This window comes from Muscardinus avellanarius (assembly GCF_963383645.1).
Source record: "Muscardinus avellanarius genome assembly, chromosome: 1".
Classification (NCBI taxonomy): domain Eukaryota; kingdom Metazoa; phylum Chordata; class Mammalia; order Rodentia; family Gliridae; genus Muscardinus; species Muscardinus avellanarius.
In genome coordinates this window covers 46,031,564-46,053,266 of record NC_137786.1, presented here as the reverse complement: position 1 = coordinate 46,053,266, position 21,703 = coordinate 46,031,564, and the positions used below count along the sequence as shown (strand labels likewise).

The 21,703-nt window shown below is 39.9% G+C and overlaps 1 protein-coding gene across 1 annotated transcript; it reads right to left on the bottom strand.

Annotated features, from left to right (window-relative positions):
- Positions 1-7,505: 7,505 nt before the first annotated feature.
- Positions 7,506-7,859, bottom strand: LOC308261345 (large ribosomal subunit protein eL34-like; the record flags this gene model as incomplete). Its single annotated transcript, XM_080693183.1, has 1 exon — positions 7,506-7,859. One exon carries the CDS (start codon positions 7,857-7,859, stop codon positions 7,506-7,508), a length of 354 nt encoding a protein of 117 aa, XP_080549309.1.
- Between the last annotated feature and the right edge of the window lie 13,844 nt (positions 7,860-21,703).

Here is a 21,703-nt window from a genome sequence, read left to right as displayed (position 1 = left end):
CAGCTAAAACATCAGCTGCAGCCGGGCGTGGTGGCGCATGCTTGTAATCCCCGTGCTCGGGAAGCAGACAGGAGGATCGCGCAGGTTTGAAGCCAGCTGTGCTGGCTTAAGAGACCCTGTTTCCAAATTTAAAAAAGTATAAAAATGGATCTAGGAGTATAGCCCGGAGGTAGGACGGTTTCCAGGAACCCCAGTAACACACACATTCACACACACACACACACACACACACACACACACACAAAACAAAACAAAAAAAAAAACCCACACACATCAGCTGCAAATGTCTTAGAAGAATAAGTGATAGGTCCCTCGGTAGTATAGAATATTTTAAAGCAAGGAACCCAAGGTAATTCTAACATGCCATAGGAATCATAGGATTCTAAGCTACGATTATTTCAAAATAAATCAGTATAACCAAACATACTAAGATTTCTTAAAGGGATACTTAAAAGAATTCGACAAAGCTGGGCATGGCAGCACATGCTTGTAATCCCCATGCTTGGGAGGCTGAAACAGGAGGATCGCACAGGTCCGAAGCCAGCCTCAGCTACTTAGTGAGGCTTTCAGCAACTTAGTGAGACCTATTAGCTCTGGGAGTGTAGCCCAGATGTAGAAAAGCTTTTGGGTTCTACCCCCAGTACCACACACACAAAAAAATAATCTGACACAGCATACCAATTTTATATCTGTTCCATCAGCAGTCTATCATTCAAAGATGGCAAATGACCTCCAGCAATGTTTCTTTGTCTACAGCTTTGGGTTCAAATTCTTTATGTGGTATTGGGAACTATCACTGTGTGAACCTACTGCACCTCTGCACCTTCCTTGTCTGTCTCTTTTCATCTTGCCCAAACTGAATTGTTTCATCTGGGTCCCACATTGTTCTACCTCCAAGCCCAGGCTCATGCTTTCCCTCTACCTATGAAATAAGGCACCGTCCTGCCCACTCGACCATGTCCAAGTCTCCAGCCTCTGTTCCAAGTGGGTTCTGATGGGCCAGTTTAGGGAACCTCTGCTGTGCTGCGCTGCGCTCACCATGCTCCTCCTCTTTCTGAAACCCACCTGCTTCTTTCTGTTATAATTATTTCACTAAGTATTTAGTGCAGCTTGTCCTGGATTGTAAACTGGAATTCAAGGTTCACTTCTTATGTATATTTAACTCAATTCAGTGAATATTTATTAATATCCCACTCTGCGAGGCACTGAGCAGAACTGAGGTTCTGCCTTTTGTTAGTTTCTGGGACATAGTTTTTAATGAGCAAAAGGGATAATTTACCAATCCCAGTCTGTTTCCTTTGGTCCTTTTTCTGTTTACCTTCCATCCCAACACACACACACACACACACACACACACACACACACACCACACCACACACCACACACACACCACACACACACACCACACACACACACCACACACCACACACACACACACACGCACACACACATACACATGCACACACACACACACACACCACACACACGCCATATATCACCCCAAATAAGAGAGTCCATGCAATAGTTTAGTTGACTACAGCTCAAACACAATAAAAATCTGCTAATATTGAAACTAAGCTCTAATTGCATCAAAAAAGTATCTTTATGTCCTTTTACAAATCAGTATTATCCGGTCATTGCCTCTCCCACTAAAATGTAAGAGCCTATAGTATTGAGACTATCTTAGACCTGTATATCCAATGTCTTGGATACATTAAGAATTTAATAATTTTTATTTGATGAATATGTGAAAAACTCAAATTTGCATTGTGCATTAATTTTATACCATAAGAGATGTAGCATGCTGTGTAGGGAAAGAATAACTGGAAATAAATCTATAAGCTGGCTCAATTGTTTCATAGATCTCTTAAAATAATTAGAATATATATATATATATGTGTATATATATATATATATATATATATTAAGCTGATTTCAGGTTTTTTTTTTAAGAAGGATGTTAACTACAATGTTTCAAAATCCCTACACAATATTGGAAGCAGATAAAAGCTGGTATATATTAAATACTGGAGGTTAGTTACCTAGTCCTCACCAAGAGAAAATTCCTTGTCCCCATATTTCCCATGTCTCTATTTTCCATTGCTACATCTAAAAAGTGATGCCATAAAAATACAAAGCAGCTGAAATGAATTATAGGTCCTTTTGGGGCAGGGAGGAGAGAAAAATCTTTCCCCAAGGAGATATTTTTTTATAAAGTTCCTCTTTCTGTTTGAAATGCCTGAAGGAAAGCTTGCAAGAATTTCATAATCACATGAGTCCATGGAAGACCAGTTCTACAGAATAGTAGAAAACATTTCTTGCCAATTACAAATTTATGTGGTTTTATTGCCTGTTGCAAACACTGCTCAAGACTTCCCAAATGGTTTGCAAAATGCCAGCTCCTCTTGGCTATTTTCTCTCAATGTTGCTATTAATGGGAATGTAGAAAACAGACTATATGAAATTATAGATGCTAATTACAATATTTCATATCCTTCATATTACCAAAGATAAATCACAATGTATTTGTTAAGAAATAAAATTAAGCCTATTATAGTAGGCCAGACTTCTAAGGTTTGTCAAAATATAATTTTCAGAAAGCTAAAATCCTAACTCTTATACACATACAGAGAGAACATGTGTCAAAGATTCAATAAACTCATCAGTGAAGCCAAGGCTGGTGGTGCATACCTAGAATCCCAGTACTTGGGAGGCTGAGACAGGAGGATCGCAGTTCACGGTCAGTCCCAGCAGCTTAGTAAGACCCTCTACAACTTAGTGAGACCCTATTTCAAGATAAAAAATAAAAGTAGGGCCAGGGGTATAGCTTGGAGGTAGAATGCTTCTGGGTTCAATCCCCAGTACCACAGAAAAAAGGAAAGAAGGAAAGAAGGAAAAAAGGAAAGAAAAGAAAGAAAGAAAGAAAGAAGAAAGGAAGGAAGGAAGAAAGAAAGAAAGGAAGGAAGAAGAAAGAGAGAAAGGAAGAAAGAAAGAAAGAAGGAAGGAATGAGAGGACCAACAGAACAACAAAGGTGGTCTGAAAAAGAGTTCAAGAATATATATGTGTGTATATATGTAAACCTTATACACACATATATATGACACACATGTGCATGTATATATGTACACACTCACATATATATTCTCCAAGTGGAAAGAAAAGAAAGATTTTGAAATAAGATTGCATGTGAAGTCTTGCAGCACAATAAAGCTATCACAACTGGGTTACATTTTTGTGTTTTTAGACAGAAGTCCTTTGCAATGTGCCCTTTTCCTACAGGTTAGCATCTAACTCCACGGAGGCTGAGTCCTGAGTAGAGGAGCTGTGCCTTCCCCTGGACTGTCAGATGATTCAGACCAGCACATTTAAAAGGCATGGCATACAGTAATCTTATTTTTCATTCATTTTTGTGGATCTTACTTAATGAATATTAGAGAAACATGCAGGAAAGACCAAAATTCTCTAGCAAAAGTTCCATGTTCCTTTTACTTATTAATCTGGCTTAGCTGCCACTTGCATTTTCATGGCAGAGACCCAGGAGAACACCACACACAGGAAAGTTCTTCTGGGAATTCCCTTGCTTCATAGCAGCTGTCTCAAAGCAGATATTAACACTCAAGGTCAACCCACGAAATTAAACAGGAAAACAAACGCAGCCACCCCTGCAGCTCTGCGCTCTCTCTCTGCATCTCCTGAAGTGACCGTGCTGACATCATTTGGAGCCAGAGATGTCCCAGCCTCAGGTGCACTCTCCCCCTTCCAATGTGCCCCCCCCCACTCACGCACTGGCCACCCCACAGCCAGCAGTGACCTCTGGCCTTCCGGGGCCCAGGCAGCCTGCTGCCTCTGAATTACCTGGCCTGCCTCTCTGCTTATTTGGGCTGTTTTACTGTCCCTCTCTGATTTTATGGTTGCATTCTACTGCATTATAGCCAGGACAAATCAATACTTTTTGATCTGACACTTTTTGAACATTTTCTGTGTATAAAGCCTGATGACAATTCTCTTGTCTCATTTGGCTTATTTCATACTGGGACCTGGTTCTCACTGTCACAGATATATTCATAGAACTTAAATTCTTACAATCTGCTAGTTCTTTCATGATCTATCAGTTTCACCACGTAAGATGGCATAGTTGTGTTTTTAACTGAGAAATTGGTTGATTTTATTTTGGCCTGGTCTTCTTGAACTAAAGAGCAGACATAGTCTTCTTTCCAAGGAGTTTAAAATAAAAGAATGAAGAAAAGTGGAAAACAAAAACTCAGGAAAACTCACTGGGTCACATTTGTTTTTTGAGCCAGTGTTAAAAAATAGGCACATACGTCAAGCTGGTGAAAGGTATAAAGCTAAGATACACTCATTGGGAGGCGAGTCATTGGTGCCTATGGCCGGTCCTTCTTGAAACTGGTAGCTCCTTCACACTCACTGGGAATGTCTTGCCCCATTTTTATAACCACTAGAATCTTATTCTCAAGACTTAAATCTCAGTTCCTTAGGAAGCTCACAGTGTTGTTTTTTTTTTTTTTTTTTTTTTTTTGTGGTACTGGGGTTCCTGGAAGCCCTTCTACCTCCGGGCTACACTCCCAGACCTATTTTTTAAATTTTCATTTTGGAAACAGGGTCTCCTAAACCAGCGCACGCGGCTGGCTTCGAACCTGCGCGATCCTCCTGTCTCTGCCTCCCAAGCGCGGGGATTACAAGCGTACGCCACCACGCCCGGCTTGTTGTTGTTTTTTAATCCTTCAATTTCCTGTAGCACTGAAATCAGTCAGCTGGTAGAGGAATCAACTGCTGTGTAGAAAAGAAAAAGAATAGGAGGGGAGGGCGAAAGAGATTAAGAGAACCTGAGAATGTTAGACACTTTGCCTGATTTTATAAGTGCCTGGCAATCTGTTAATGAGTCCTTAGTGGTCTTTAACGAGTAAGCAAATAAGTTAGTAAATGAACTAATAAATAAATGTTTCTAAATCTTCTTCCTCTTCTCTGTTGCTTTTAATTCATTTCAACCTTGATTTATTTATTTATTTATTTATTTATTTATTTATTTATTTATTTTTGGTGGTACTGGGGTTCCTGGAAGCCCTTCTACCTCTGGGCTACACTCCCAGACCTATTTTATACTTTTTTTTTATTTTTGGAAACAGGGTTTCTTAAGCCAGCACAGCTGGCTTCGAACCTGCACGATCCTCCTGTCTCTGCCTCCCAAGTGCAGGGATTACAAGTGTGTGCCACCACGCCCGGCTCAACTTTGTTTTAAATGCTATAATAATCTCCTTACAAATTAGCATGAAAGGCCAGGTGCAGTGGTGTGCAACTGTAATCTCAGTATATGGCAGGTAGAGACAGGATGATATCAGGTTGAGACCAGAGCAATCAATTTAGTGAAACCCTGTTTTAAAATTTAAAAAAATTAAAAAGAACTGAGGGTATAGCTCAGTGGTACAACACCCTGGGTTCAATCACCAAAGCCACCAAAAATACATACATACATACATACATACATACATACATACATACAATAGTATAAACACCTCCACTATTTGTAGCTAAATGGTGTAATACATGAATATCAGCCTATAAAATGGCATAAATGGGGCCTTAACCAATAGACTCATTGATCTTATTTTGGTCCAACACCAATTGTGTACATTCAAAGTATTGAGAAAACACCCTCCAGGCACTTCAATCTATAAAGCTGGCTGCTCAGCACTCAGGGTCTAAAAGTGGCCACTGTATTTTATGATATTGCCTTGGAGCAAAGGTGTGGCCAAAACATTGCTTAGTCCTCTTTATTCCAAAGACTAGTCTAAAGTAAGGGGAAAAAAAGCCAAAATAATTAAGACAGAAAATGTTCCTAATTTGCCAGGCGTGGTGGTGCACGCGTATAATCCCTGCACTTGGGAGGCGGAGACAGGAGGATCGTGCTGGTTCGAAGCCAGCCTTGCTGGCTTAAGAGACCTTGTTTCCAAATGAAAAGGTTAAAAAATAGGTTTGGGAGTGTATCCTGTGCGAGTATATCCCAGAGGTAGAAGGGCTTCCAGGAACCCCAGTACCACCAAAAAAAAAAAAAAAAAAAAAAGAAAGAAAGAAAGAAAGAAAAGAAAATGTTCCTAATTAGTGTGAGAAAAAAAAATTTTCTTTCCAGTACTGGGAGATCCAGAAGCATTGAACCCAGGGGCATTCTACCTCCAGGATATACCTCCAGCCCTATTTTTTTATTCTCTAAGACAGCATCTCACTAAGTTGTGGAGGGCCTCATTAAGTAGCTGAGGCTGGCCACACACCTGCAATCCTCCTGTCTCAGCCTCCCAAGTACTGGGATCACAATTGAGTGCCACCATGCCCAGCTGAGAAAAAATGTTTTTTAAAAAAAACAAACAAATGAAAATCTTCAGGTGTTTTTTTTTTTTAATTAGAAAGTGATGTTCCTCCCCCACCCAATTTTACTGTAAAATTCACACATCTAAAATTTCTAGAATCTATACTTCCAGGTAAAATTCCAAAATATTTTTAAGCAAGATACTACACAAAAATGGACAACTTGAACATGTTTGTGTGATTGTCTAAAAATAAAATTTTGGTAAAGGCTGGGTGATTTTTTTTAAATAGCACAAGAGAGGCGCATTATTCAGTCAATTTAGAATGTCAAGAGGCTGGCTCCTGCTCCTTTGAGCTCATATCTATAAAGTTTTCATTTTAATTTGTCAGCATCAGCCTGGTACACACTTCCAGCCTGAGTGGTCAACTGTCTCTGATGAAATATATCCCATGATCCCTGGAACAATGCAGGGCATATACTAGGTCCTCAAAAAACATACTAAGTCCTCACCTGTGCCCTGAATCAATGTGATTCAAACATGGAGGCATAGAGGGAACACTTACAGATGCTGAGTGGGGAGCAGAGGAGGCCGTGCCCCTGCCTGGGAAGGGACGGGAGGGCATGGGTGTCACATTAGGCTGGTGGCCTCTCTATGCACTTGCATTTGGCCGGGAAGGGTTGGCAATTTTTATGTGTGGAAATACCACTTCCTAACCCAGGTTTCCTTGAGGTCAGGGCTGTGTTTGAGGCCTTCTCTAATTGGCCACCATGCTCAGCAAGCCTGGGAGGGATGAGCACCCACCTGCAGGCCAGATTAGACTCTGCTTGCTATTGCCCAGCTCTTAGCCCAGAGCCCCTGAGAATCAGTCTCTCTTTCTCTCTGTCATCTCTGTCTCTCTCTCTCCCCCTCTCTTTTTCTCTGTTGTTTCTCTCTCTCTCTCTCTCTCTCTCTCTCTCTCTCTCTCTCTCTCTCTCTCTCTCTCTCTCTCTGTCTCTCTCTCTCCCTCTCTCTCTCTCTTCCTGTGACAGTAGTGAAGGAAGGAGGGTGTGGCAAAAACTGAGAGAAGCAAACATATGTGGATAGGTCAGAGGAAAAAAGTCACTATAATACAACCAAAAGAAAGTCTGACTTATTTTCCTCAGCAGTAAAAAAGAATCTTTTTTTTATTACTCAAAGAGATTCATTTATTTAGTTTTCTGACTCTGTGCTTGTGCCTTCAACACTTTCACAATGATTTTCTGCTCCTCAATAAGGAAAGCATGCTTGCGTCTGTCACGGACACATTCAGCACACATGGAACCACCATAGGCCCTGCTGACATGCTTTTTTGTCTTAGACAATCTCATAAGAACCTTAGGTCTCACAGCACGAACCCCACGCAGTAGGCCTGGGCACACACCACATGCAGATTTTGGAGCTTTCCCAACCTTCTTGGTATACAGGTAAATAATCCTGTTGCCAGGGGTTTGAGACAGCCTTGTTCTGTTAGAGGCTGTATTGTAGGAAAGCCTACAACGATATGTCAAACGCTGGACCATTTTGGGTGCCTGTAGACGCCGTCCCCGGAAGAGGAAAAAGCAAAAAGAATCTTTTGAAAGTAACTATTCTTCCAGAGGCAAGAGGCAACTTACACCAGGGAAATCTTTCTTAGGGATGAGCTTGTTTTCCTTTTTCAACCAATAGAACCAACAAGAGTTAGTAATTAGTAATGTCATCTTACAGTAAAAAAAAAACCTACCCCCTACACAGATGACAATATATTTACATCCATCTATCCATCCATCCGCCCATCCATCCATCTATCCATCCATTCTCTCTTCCCTCCTGGGTGGCAGAGCAACCAGCTGCCTGAAGTGGAGGACAGAGGGGGAGTGGGCATGAGTGTTCCCTCATCCCAAGGACAGCATCACATGGGGTTGGTGTGGGCTGTGTTCTCAATCTCCGTACTGCTAACCTGGTCTAGCTCTTTGGCAAGGAGGAAGACACCAACTGGGACCTCGCCATTGCTCGACTCAGCACAAAGCTTCCTTAGATTAGTGCCCAAACTAATTTTTATGACAAGTCATTCCAGTAAGGGCACTGCTGCATTTCACAGATGGGCTTCCCTCAGATAGGGACTGTTGATTGGCTGAGTTGGGATCTGGCTGGATTAGGGAAATTTAAGCTGACAGCTGGTCTTTTTGCATGAAAGCATAAAGCCCCTGTTGTTGGAGGAAGCTATGGGGGCTGGTCAGACCTCATGGCCAAGTAGGAGGGCTGGCTCTTAGCGGTGGCCAACATTTCCCAAGCCAAGATGACTTTTTTTTTCAAGACAGGGATTGTGCAAATACAGTTATACTGTACATGCTCCAATGATCTCAGGCCCTGCCAAGAAAGCTAGAGCAGACAAGAAAACAGTTCAGTGCAATGTGATGTGGGAACAGACACAACTTAAAGAAGCCCACTGCTAGGTGAAAATCCCCAAAGTCCTAGTCAACAAGGAACTTGGCTTCCCTAGGGCACTGAGCCACTTCTAAGTCTTCTCTCAAAGATTAGTACACATTACCATCATGTGCTGAGAGCAAGGATTTAAAAGGTTTATTTGCCCAAGAAAAGACCTAGATGCATTTGGAGATAAATTGCTAAAAGAAGCATGTATATGTGTTCATGTGTGAGGGTGCTCCTATGACTGTCAGTATGCAAAGAGCTTAATGTGCATTAACTAACCCAATCCCACAACTAACCCTACAGATGGATTTCATCATTTTCCTCTTTTATACAGGAGGAAATTTAGGCTTAGAGAGATTAGGTGGCCTGGGAGTTAATCTGGAAGACTAACCAGCTTTAATGTTCATGTTTTCCAAACTATAGATCATAACTCATTCATAATTATAAAATTCATTCATGGGGAAATATTAGAATGTTCTATATATAGTAAAAATAACAATTGTTTCATTATTCTTTCAATTCAGATATATAGATGCTGTACATCTATATGGGTTGCAATAAAATATGTAGTAATGTAGATTATTTTCACCTTTTCTGAATTATGTAAATGAAATGAGAAATATATGTTCTTTTGTGTCTGGCTTTTTCATTCAATGTTATTTTCGACAGCACCAAGAATATTGTTGTTATAGTTTGTTCATTCTTGTTGCTATACTACTATATGTACAATATACATATTGCATATTGTGTGCCTATATTCATTTTAAAACAGTTCCCTATGGATGACATTTGAGTTGTTTCTGCCTTTTAATAATTACAAACAGTAATCATGAATTATGAATGCCCCTATGAATATTCTAGTACATGTCTTTCAGAAAAAAATACACATCCATATTGGGTATATGCATAGAATATATATGTGCATAGAACTGCTTATCACTGGGTATGTGAAAGTTTAGCCTTTGAAACTGCCAAAAAAAAATTTTATTTCAAAGAGGTTATAGTACTCTAAAGATCCAGTGGTTTAAATGTTTTTCTTTCTGTGAATTATAGTCAAAGTCTGAAATATCCTGACTTATGAATTCTATGGTGAAATGCTTTCTACCAGGTACAAATAGAGGAATGTTCATCTGCTCTCCTCTTCTCTTATCTCTCCTTTTCCATCCTTCATCTATACCCCTGAGCAAGACTGAGGAGGTGGCATCAGGCAGGAGTACAGTTTCTGAAACATCCTCAGAGCAGAAGAAGCATGTGCCTGATGAGTATGAGGCGGTGACAGCCCTGCCCTCTTGACGCCCCCATGTCTCCTCAGTGTCCTCGTCAATCCTGTGCTATCAAGGACACTAGGGAGACTGGCCCGGGCCCCTGGTCATTGCCAGCCTCCTGTCCTCTGAAGTCAGCTTGGTCCATTAGAGCATTCGTGGCCCTGCATCCCTCTTTTTCCAGAGAGAAGACTTTGGGTTATGGGGACAACCAACCTATAATCCACCTAGGTAGTCCATTGAGTGAGTTTGTTGAAATGCAAGAAAAACTGAGCTGTGGCCCCCTGAGGGGACTGTCAGAGAGAATGGACCGACAGAGAAAACACCTATGACTCATAGTGCCAGTAGAGCTGCCCTGAGAGGCAGCCTCTCTGCCCATTACGTGCCAGGCAGCGATAAGGACACTACATGTCACCCTCATGGCACCGAGCCACCCCATGGTGTGCCCTCTAAAGACTGACATCTCTTCCCTCCCTGGCATAGACAACCAGGCCCAGAGTGGGAAGAGAGGAAGCCACATCCCAAGGGCTGCCATGGTGTTCAATCTCTATGGTCCTTGTCCCACAGTCCTAGAGGTATCACAGGGAGGCCACAGAGGACTTGAGAAGGCAGGTATGCAGAACATGTGGGTGCTGAGCTTGTGGCCCCAGAGGGTGAATAAGGACTGCAATTCAACCCCAGGGCTGATCATCCCAGAGCTGACCCCTAGGAGTGTACTAAAGGCTCCAAATGGGTAGGAGAGTTTAATTTTCCTATTCTCCCCAAACTTTACATCAATCCCTTCTCCACCACCCTTCTGGACTTTGGAGCTAACTCAACAAGAGAGAATTAACACTGCAGGGCCAGGGACCACTTCCATGTAGTAAAACCAAGATATTTAGAATGTAGACTCAAGATAGGTAGACACCAGTCACATGTAGCATTAAGTGCTTGGAATTTGGACAGCCCAATTCAAGACGTGTTGCAAATGTGAAATTCACAGAGGGTTTCTAAGGACTTAGTTTAAAATATTTAAAATATAAAATGTCTTGTTGAGTATGGTGAAACATATCTGTAATCTCAGTACTAGGGAGACTGAGAAAGGAGGATTGCAGGTTCGAGGGCAGTCTCAGCAACTTAGCAAGGTTCTCAGCAACTTAGTAAGACCCTGTTTCTAAATAACAATAAAATAGAGCTGAGGTAGAATGCCCCTGGGTTCAATCCCCAGCACTACGTATGTACATATATATGTACATACACATGTATGCACAAATAGAATATATAGTGTATGTGTGTGTACATATGTATATATGTAGTCTCAACAATTTTTTAAAAATATATTAATTAGAAATTATTTACTTTTTTTTTGGTGGTACTGGGGTTCCTGGAAGCCCTTCTACCTCCAGGCTACACTCCCAGACCTATTTTATTTTTGGAAACAGGGTTCCTTAAGCCAGCGTGGCTGGCTTCGAACCTGTGCGATCCTCCTGTCTCCGCATCCAAAGCGCAGGGATTACAAGTGTGCGCAACTACGCCCGGCAAGTCTCAACACTTTTTATCTTGTTGTTATATGTTGAAATGATATGTGAGATATATGAAGCTAAAGAAAATATATTATTAATTTAATTTTAGTTTACTTCCTCTTTAATATGTCTACTATATAATTTTAAATTACATATGTATCTTATACTCCTATGATAATGCTGCTCTAGTGTTAGCCCACCCAAGCCTGAAGACTATTGCTTCTTGGGAAGAACTTAACTTCTTTGCGACTCAGTTTCCTCCTCTGTAAAATAGAGATATTAATGTAATTTCCTGATATGGTTTGTTAGAAAAAGAATATGTAATCCCAGCATTTGAGAGGCTGAGGCAGGGGCATTTGGGTTCGTGGACAGCCTCTTTCTACTTAGTGAGGTCCTCTGCAACTCAGTGAGACCCTGTTTCAAAACAAAGAATAGCCGGGCGTGGTGGCGCACGCTTGTAATCCCCGCGCTTGGGAGGCAGAGACAGGAGGATCGTGCAGGTTCGAAGCCAGCCGCGTGCGCTGGCTTAGGAGACCCTGTTTCCAAACAAAAATGTAAAAGTAGGTCTGGGAGTGTAGCCCGGAGGTAGAAGGGCTTCCAGGAACCCCAGTACCACCAAAAAAAAAAAAAAAAAACCAAAAAAAAACAAAGAATAGAGCTGGGGGTGTAACTCAAAGGTAGAATTTCCCAGGGTTCCATCCCCAGTACCACAAAAACTAAGTTTCTATGTGTAAAGCAGAGAACTGTGCCTAACACAAAATAAATGTCCTCTAATATTAGATATTGCTCTTGTTAAAATGATCTCTGGTCCTCTATGAAAAGAAAAACCGCTACATTTTGTATAGTTTTCTGTATTCTGATCTCCAGAGGATCCTAACATAACCAGCCCAACACAGGGGGAACCCATCATTTGCGCTCCTACGATGCTTACAAGATTAATGGTTATAAGTCAGGAACGCCTGTCCTTTGATTTAGTTATCATACATTGACTGAATTCATGCTGTTCTTTTGTGATGAGCTAGCCCCATAATCTTTTGAAGAAATCAGATCATGTCCTATTCTTCCCAACCCAGAGAATGCTGGAAAGAATTTGGTCTGTGTGCCAATTAGGCCATAGATCAATGACTGCTGTGGAAATATCCCCCATGTCTAGTCGAAATGATCACTACTAATGCTTTAAAAAAAAAAAACTTTATCAGAACACTAAGGGCTTTTGAAAAGTAGTCATGATTAAATTTGAAAAAAGATATATACACAAAGATAGAAGTTGAAATCTGTCTTGAACCTAAGAATATTTAATCCAAATCTCATATATAATGGCTAGTTATGGGGCTCTTTTTCTCCTGAACTGTTTGTAAGACCCTTGCTTTGAGTTACAATGGTGCCTGTTGTTCTCAACTCATTGAAAAACAAGTTCTGATCTTTTCCTTTTAAAGTATTCTGTTTCCAAATTCTTGTCTTGTTTTTTTTAAGAAAAAGAAGAAAGAAAGGGGGAAAAAGCCATATCCTGGTGCCATGAGTTGGAGGCTGCATTTCCCCAGTTAATGGCACCTTATTTATTTTCTAGATGTGTAAATGAGTAGTGAGTCCCTGGGGAAAAATATAGTAGTACTGAAGAGCCAATAAATTCCATGGATGAGATCCACAGAGTTTTATTCAAAAATGATTATAAACTCATGCTTTCAGCTAATAATAGTAAGGATTTTGTTGAAGGATAAGAACTCTGAATTGAATTACACAAATGGGGGAAGAGAAAGCATTTTCATAATTCACTTTGTATAACAGTGGTTTGATTTCTATGTTCCATTTTACTGGGGGTTGTTTGGGGGGGCACTAAATTATAAGGAGAATGATTCTGTAAAGAAGGCAGAGTTCCTTTATGTGAGATTAATAAAGCCTGAATGTTGTCTTTTCCCCCTCTCTGGGCATCACAAATCATTTCTGTGATCTTAATAAAATATCTCCAGAGACCTATTAGCAACAGGCATGGCTAATTAACACAGACGGGGAATGCGGTGCCTTCCCTGGGTTCCTGAGCCCTTTAATCCAGAGCAAGACACACACTTCTTTTCGTGTCCCCAAGGCCATTAAATACTTATTAGAGATCCAATTACTTTAGATCTGGGGCAAAAGGCAAAGCCAGACGAGGAATATTGAATTGAACTCTATTCCTAAACCTTCAAAACTTTACCTGTTTATGGCAACTCAGAAAATGTCATTTGGGTAGAATTTTGAAGGAGACAGATCAGGAAAAACCTAAGGAAAATGAAGACAGATTTGTGGCATGACTTAATTGGAGGTAGAGGGACAACACAATAACCTGTTTAAGGTCCTATCTCTATAGTTCTACCACAGCTGTGCTGTTATGTTTACTGATTCTTCAGTGTCACAGAAATTTAACTTCATCATCCCAGAGGCCTTATTCTCATAAAAATGTCATAATGAGTTAGTATGTGTGAGTCCAGGGTCATATTATGTTAAATTATTTATGACATGTAATATTAAATGGCAAATGGGAATTACAGAAGCATTACTTCTACCTGGATGCATTTTAAGAATCATGATTCCATAATTTTAGTAAAGCATTAAAAATACCTTGTGGTATCTTCATTGAAAAAATAGGGAATCATGCCGGGCGTGGTGGCGCACGCTTGTAATCCCCGCGCTTGGGAGGCGGAGACAGGAGGATCGCGCAGGTTCGAAGCCAGCCGTGCTGGCATAAGAGACCCTGTTTCAAAAATATAAAATAGGTCTGGGAGTGTAGCCCGGAGGAAGAGGGGCTTCCAGGAACCCCAGTACCACCAAAAAAAAATAATAATAATAGGGAATCACAACATGGTTGGATTCTATAGGTGATGGAACAAGCTACCCACCGGGAATAACATAATTTTGCAGTCCTCTCTAAAAAGCAGTCCACCATCCTATGCTTGTTGATTTTCTTCTCCAATATAGAAGAGAAGTTTATCAAACTTAAGATAGCACATAGTTGGAAGAGAAAATAACTAAGATAAAAATATTGAGGCTTTGTTTTTGTTTGATCTTGGGTGGTTTTTTTGGGGGTAGGGGGTGATGGTAACTATATAAAACTATATTTAACAAATATAAATGCCAAGACATTTAGAAAGCCACTTTGACAAGTATCATTGAGGGGGATCTGATTGGTATCATTGTTGAAAGAAACTGTGGGCTTTTGTGTTTTGGTTGAGGAAAAACTCAACAGGCATCAAAAAAAAAAAAGAAGAAGAAGAAGAAGGAATTAATATAAGGCTAAAACTCCACATTCATGGCAAGACTCCAGCTTACTTTGTATTTATTAAAACATATCTGGGGTGAGGTTTTCCTTTCCAATCACCAAAAGCTATGGTATGATCAAAAGAAATTGACCAGAATGATATACAAGAAATACAAAGAAGCAGAAAAATATATTTTCAAGTTGGCATGAGAGTTGTCATTAAATATACCAACGGCATCGAGTCACAAAGATAATAGGAGGACATATCTGGGAGCAATGTTATTATAGCCAAGAATTAACCAATAGTAGCATGTTCCCAAAACATATCCTCGCATCTCTTGACTGGTGTATCAGCACTGTGGACAACCACGTGTTATGGTTAGATATAGAATGTCCCCTGAAGAGCTCAATATTAATGTTCAGAGTTGATGTTATAAAGTCACAAGGGTTATAATCTCGTCAGTGAATAAACCCATTGTAATGAAATTACAGGTTACATGGGCGCATGAGGTGTGGCTGGAGAGGGTGTGTCCCCGGGAATGTGGCCTTGGGACTGTGCTTTTGACTTTGAATCCCATTGCTTCCTCGCTCTCTTGCTCTCTTGCCTCCAGCCTCTGTGATGTGAAATCAGAGCCTGCTCTCTCCCTCTCTCTGTTTGCCACCCCTATGTGCTGAGATCCACAAATCCTGAACTCACATGGACTGAACCCCAAATCTCCAAAAGCTGTAAGCAAATAAATCTCCCTTCCTCTAAGTTGTGTGGTCAGTTGTTTTGGATTTTGCAGGGAGAATATTTATCGAGACATCATGCCAAGACACAAGACCATGAGCTTCTTAGATGGCAGGGGCTTTCTATATCCCTGTACCTCCTGTGTACTGCTCATCTGGGCTGCTTTAAGACTTTCAGAGGCTCTTATCATATGAAGCATTCCTATGAAAATATATCTCATGTTAAGTATGATTTTTGCAACAGGCAATTTTAAAAACTGGACAAATATACTTTCAGAATTATTTGGCTATGAAAAACTAATTGTTTACAAGTTGAATATTTGGGAATCTTTGAAACATGAGAAAATCTACATAGAAAACCTAAATAGAAAATCAATCTAAATTGCATCCAAATGTAATGGAATTTTTAAAATACCTATAATTAATTAAGGAGACATGCAGCTGTTTATTAATTTTGTGTTTACAAGATTGTTATACATGTATATATGTAATTGATGTACATAATCTTGGGTAAATAGATCAGGCCTTGCACTTCTATAATCCTTTCCAAGGCTCCTAGGTCCCAGGCACAGTACCCATAGTGACAAGTAGACAAAATGACTGCCTGACTCAGTGTTTGCTACACAGTAAGCATTTGGTATTTGCTGAATCAGTTAAAATATACTGATTTATCAAATAAGAAAATCAGAAATGTATAGTTCCCTTCTCTGCCAAGAGCTTGAGAGAAGGCATTATTAAAAGACAAGCAAGACAAGAGTAGAGGGCCAGCCGCTGTCCTTGAATTTCTGTGGATCTGGCTGGCCAAAAAAAAGATACTTCCTAATTTGGTTTTTAATTGCAGGTATGATTGTCTCCAGTGCTTGGCCAGGGACATTACCATACTAATAGCAGGAAATGTGCTGGGCTCAGAGAAGCAAGCTTCTCATTTGGTGTGGGAGCTGAGTCACAGCTTTTCTAAAAGGGAGGATTCTAAATATACTGAAGGGGGGAGCAAGGCGCTGGATATCAGGGAAGGGTGCCTTTTTGCAGGTCTTTTTGAAGAAAAAAAAAGGCAACAGATTAAGCAGTGGATCAAAATATAAGTGAAAGACTTGCCCACCAAGTTAAAAAGAGAAAAAGAACTGAACTCAAATAAAAATAGCTCCAACCCAGAGATCAAGAGGACTATTTTGTCCAAGGAAAGAATAGAAGTTGTCCGCTTACACTCCGCCAAGCCACTAGCTTCAAGTGCATCATTGTGCCAACAGCAGAGGGTCTGAAAGGCTTCATTATTAAGAAGTTAATGCCTGACAGCAGCCGACTCCACCACAGCAAAATTATCCACCCCCGAAAGACTGCCTCCTATGAGTCTTGGGTTAATTACTCAAATCTCCAAATTATCCTGCAGGGGACAGAATGAAGCACATAGAATCAAAAGTAGATCTGTAGCTGAGATTATGAAAAGGGAGTGGGTTCCTTTCCATTAAAAAAAAATTTATTATTTCTATTGTGGGAACTGCAAGTGGGGAAAGAAGAAGAAAAAAAAAAATCCTGCCCATATACCCAGCAAGCTCCAAGTGGCTGGCAGCTGTACAGCCCAAGGGAAAACAAAATCTGCCTATATCAAGACATAGGCTAGACTGCCTAAATTCCCCAAACAAATAGCCCCAAGTGGAATTGTGTGAGGAAAATAGGGGTGCTCAAATAGAGACACTCCGAGTCTTATTGCTGAAATATATTGCTCTAGGCAACAATTTCTAAAATAGCTCAATATGCTAAATCCAGCCACTATCTCCTGAAAATAACGACCTACACATGATTTTCCCCTTTATTTTTATTTCCTAACCCTACTTTTTATTTATTTCCTAACCCTACTTTTCATTTTAGGAAGTAAAGTAATTTTTTGTGTGTGGTATTAGGGATGGAACCCAAGGAAATTCTACCTCCAAGCTACAACCCCAGTCCTATTTTTTAGTCTCTATATTGAAACAGGGTCTTACTAAGTTTTGGAGGGCCTAAGTAGCTGAGTCTGGCCATAAATCCATTCACCTTCACTGAAAACTTCTTTTTCTTGTTCTTTCCCCCCATAAACACAGCTGTCAGGGGTTCCCAAAACTCCCAGAGAGAAGTATTCCTCAAACAAAAATCCCTGAGAGATTCTTGGAAGGGGAGGGACTTCACAAATTATAAAAACATTTAAATTTTTTGAAGTTGGTGCTTTCATTACAATGATAATTTAGTTTATTTTTGTCAGTTAGAAAGGCAACACTGTCCTGTAATGATGATTTGCAACCCCATAACAATTCTTTATGGAAGAGGGCTTCAGTTTTTGAAGTTAGTGTTTCTCAAATGAGGGTCTGTGGATTTAATTTCAGGGATAGAAGAAAGTTCTACTTCTTTAAAGGACCCTCATGTGTCATAAGCTTTTAAAAGTAAGCTACATGAACACTTGTATGTTTTATAGCCAGTTGACCAAAATCTCACCAACATAACTCTGAAGCAAGTTCATTGGTAAGGACTTCCTGTATTATATAAGATTGTTTTAAATCAGACCAATAGGTATCTGCTTAGCTCTGGACTGAATAAAGTGCAGATAAAATTATAGCATAAGACCTGTCACAGAATATTAATATTAATGTCATATTTAGTTTTATTTTGTCATTTGGATCTCTTTATCTCCTGATCTTACCATCTTTTCTCCAAGATAGATGTGGGTCCCTATATTTACAGTGGCTGAGAGAAACTCAAGAAATGTACCCAAAAAGTGTACAAGACTTGCCAGATGCTAAGGACAATATTGACCTTCCATAAAGTTCTCCAAGTACATTCACATTGTTGTAAAATCAGGACCACTATCTATACTAGATCTTTTCATCTTCACAAGTAAAAATGCTATACCCATCCTATTTCTCCCAGTCTTAATGACCACCATTCTTTCTATCTTTATGAATTTGATTACTCTATTGAAGTCTTTTTGAAATGATTCTTCAATCGAAGTGAAGCAGGACAATCTTATGGCCTCTTTCCCCAGTTTCCTATGGACATGAGTTGCTCAAATCCCTGTTCTTGGGTGCAATTCATTGACGCATCCGAAATGTTTCCCCACCATTACCTTCTGAATCCTTCGGTTGGCCCAACCAGAAGGGCCCATTTGCTTGCAAGCCTGCACTACCTTAGACTGACCCACAAAGGAAGAACACTGCATTCCCAAAGCCTGAGGAGAAGGTAATCACAATTATTTGACATGGATTGACAGGAGATCCCGCTCACCTTTTCCTGCAGCCCGGGTTTGAAAATTCTTCTTGGCCCATGCAAAACTGAGAGCTGACACAAATAACATGGCCAGGCTCTTTGCATTAGAAATGGGTGACCGGACAGAGTGCTGTGTGCCAGTAGGCAGGGATAACAGCAGGGATGAAGCAAACTTCACATTTACTTCCTCTTTGCCAATGATTACTGAAGTTTGCCATCCCTCCATTCTCCTGCTCTGTGCCGCACTCTGACTTAATCTCAAGACTGGAGAACAGAGTCCCCCTTTGTGGACAAAATACACTATATGCAAGCGCTAACATGATGAGCTCATGTTCAAGTCAGTGGCAAGAGAAGGACAACAATTTTCTTCCTCTTGATGAACGTTCATTTCTTCTGACTCCATCTGGTTGCAGGAACACCCTCCAAAAACCTGCTGCTTAATCCCCAGTTTCATGTTGCTTTTCCTCGTTGCTGTTGATTGATGAGGGATTAATAACCAAAATTACTGGGGGGGATTAATTTAGGGAGAAATTGAACAGAGGAAGCAAACTGTACAAGAGGTAAAAACATGAGTGATTCCTTTTTCCTTATACATAAAATAAATAATACACCAACACAAAAGGAAAGAGGAAAAACTTGGATAAAGATTTCTATAAAATGCTAACAACTTTTATAGAGAAAAGCCTGATATGCTAAGAAGTAAGACTAATTTAGTTATATAAAGCTATGGATTAACCACCATGGTGCCAAGCAATATATTTTAATTAGTTCTAACCTTGCTTTAAGAGCAAAAGAGTAGAGTTTGAATATCTATTTTCTAGAGTAGGCTTTATTACTAACTTGCTCACCTCTCATGATTGAGTCCAAAGTCCTATTTAAGCTTCACCTTCCAAATGATGTTACAAGAAAAATAATATCTGCCTCAGAAAAATAATCCACTAAACACCTTGAATGAATGTTATGCTGAAGCATATAAAAGAGCAGAATACTTCCAGCTATTCCTTCCCAATGTTTGCATTGTTTTGATTAATAAAAACAAATATATAAGCCGGGTATGGTGGTACATGCTTATAATCACAGTACCTGGGAGGCTGAGACAGGAAGATTGCAGGTTCACAGTCAGCTCAGCTACTCAGTGAGGCCCTCCTCAACGTAGTGAGACCCTGTTTCAAAATAAAGAATAAAAAATAGGGCTTGGGGTATAAATTAGAGGTAGAATGCCCCTGGGTTCAAGCCACAGTTCTGCAAACAAAACAAAAACCAGAAATACATATATCACAGTTCTGGGAGCTGAAAGGCCAAGAGCCAGTTCTGTGTGTGGTGAGGGCCAGATCTCTGCTTCCAGAATGTCATCTTGCTCCTGAGTCCTCCAGAGGAGATCAGTGCTGTGTGCTCATGTGACAGAAGAGACAGAAGAGAGGGAAAGGGCAGAGGGCTTATCTAGAAGCCCCTCTTAGAAGATACTAATCCCCACTGTGGGGACAGAGTCTTAATGGCCTGATCACCTTTAGAAGGCCTTATTTTTAATGTTGTTGCATTGTGGATTAAGTTTGAAAAGAAGTTTGGAGAGGACACATATTCAAAACACAGTCTTATTATATATTTTACTTTCATATATTTTATAAAACATACAATACATTCTTATTACTTTTGCTGTAAAACCAGAGAACCATTCTTTAAACAAATTAAGAAAAGAAATCTGGGAGCTGGGAGTGGTGGCACACACTTGTAATCCCAGCATTCGGAAGGCTGAGACCAGAGGATTGTGGTTTATGGACAGCCGCAGCTACTTAGTGAGGCCCTCTGAAACTCAGTGAGACCTGGTTTCAAAATAAAGAATAAAAAATAGGGCAGAGGGTGTAGTTCAGAGGTAGAATGCCCCTGGGTTCCATCCCCAGACCCACAAAAAAAAAAAAAAAAGGAAAAAAGAAAAAGAAAAAAAGAAAGAAATCTGGGTATGGTGGCTCATGCCTGCAATTCTGTTATTTGGAAGACTGAGACAGAAGGATTTCAGATTATAGGATAGCCTCAGCAATGTAGTGAGACTCTCAGCAAGCTAACAAAAAAAATAAAAATAAAACAAAAAAGGCTGGGGGTATATCTCAGAGGTAGAATGCCCCTGAGTTCAATTTCTAGTAACAAACATAGAGAGGGGGAGAGAATGAGAACAAAATTCTATTTACCCAGCTATTCATCATTTCTGACATTGTCATCACTCTATAGCTCAGTTTTTATATGCTATCATTTTCCTTCAGCCTAAACAACATTCAATAGCATTTATTAGTGCAGGTACACTGTGACAAATTATCTCAGACTTCATTTATCTGAAAAGATCTTCCATTTCACCCAAATTTTGGAAGAATGCATTCAATGGATATGAAATTCTGGGTTCATGGGGTTTATTTATTTGTGCTGTTTTCCAGCTCTGTAGAGATACTGTGTTATTATAGTCTAAGTCGCATTATTTGTGATGAGACATCAACTGTCACTTCTTTGATGTTACTTGGAGCATATGTCTATTGTTTATTTCTTGATGCTTTCTAAGTTTTCTCTTCATCTTTGGTTTTCTATACGATACTACATGTCAAATAGTCAATGGTTTGGGATGGTGGAGGTTGGGTTAAGCAAAGGTGGATATATCTATATTTCTTTAATATAGTTACACTGGGATCTAACCTAAGCAGAGCTTGACACGAGAAAATCTGAATTATTAACTCTTCCCAACCACCAAAGATAGGAAAGTCTTGCATTCCTTCATAAATCAACAAAATTATATTTTGTGACCTTCTACTTACTTATATCCAATGTCCAAGCAGATATATATTTGACTATAGTAACATTATTAGGTGTTGAGGTTTAGTTTGTTTTATTTTGAATCATCTCATTAGAGGGTTGAATTTCTTGGATTATGGGTTAATAATTTTCAATAAAATTAAAAAATTTTTTAGCATTTATTCTTCAAATATTTTTTTCTGCACAATTCTTCATCTCTTTTCTTC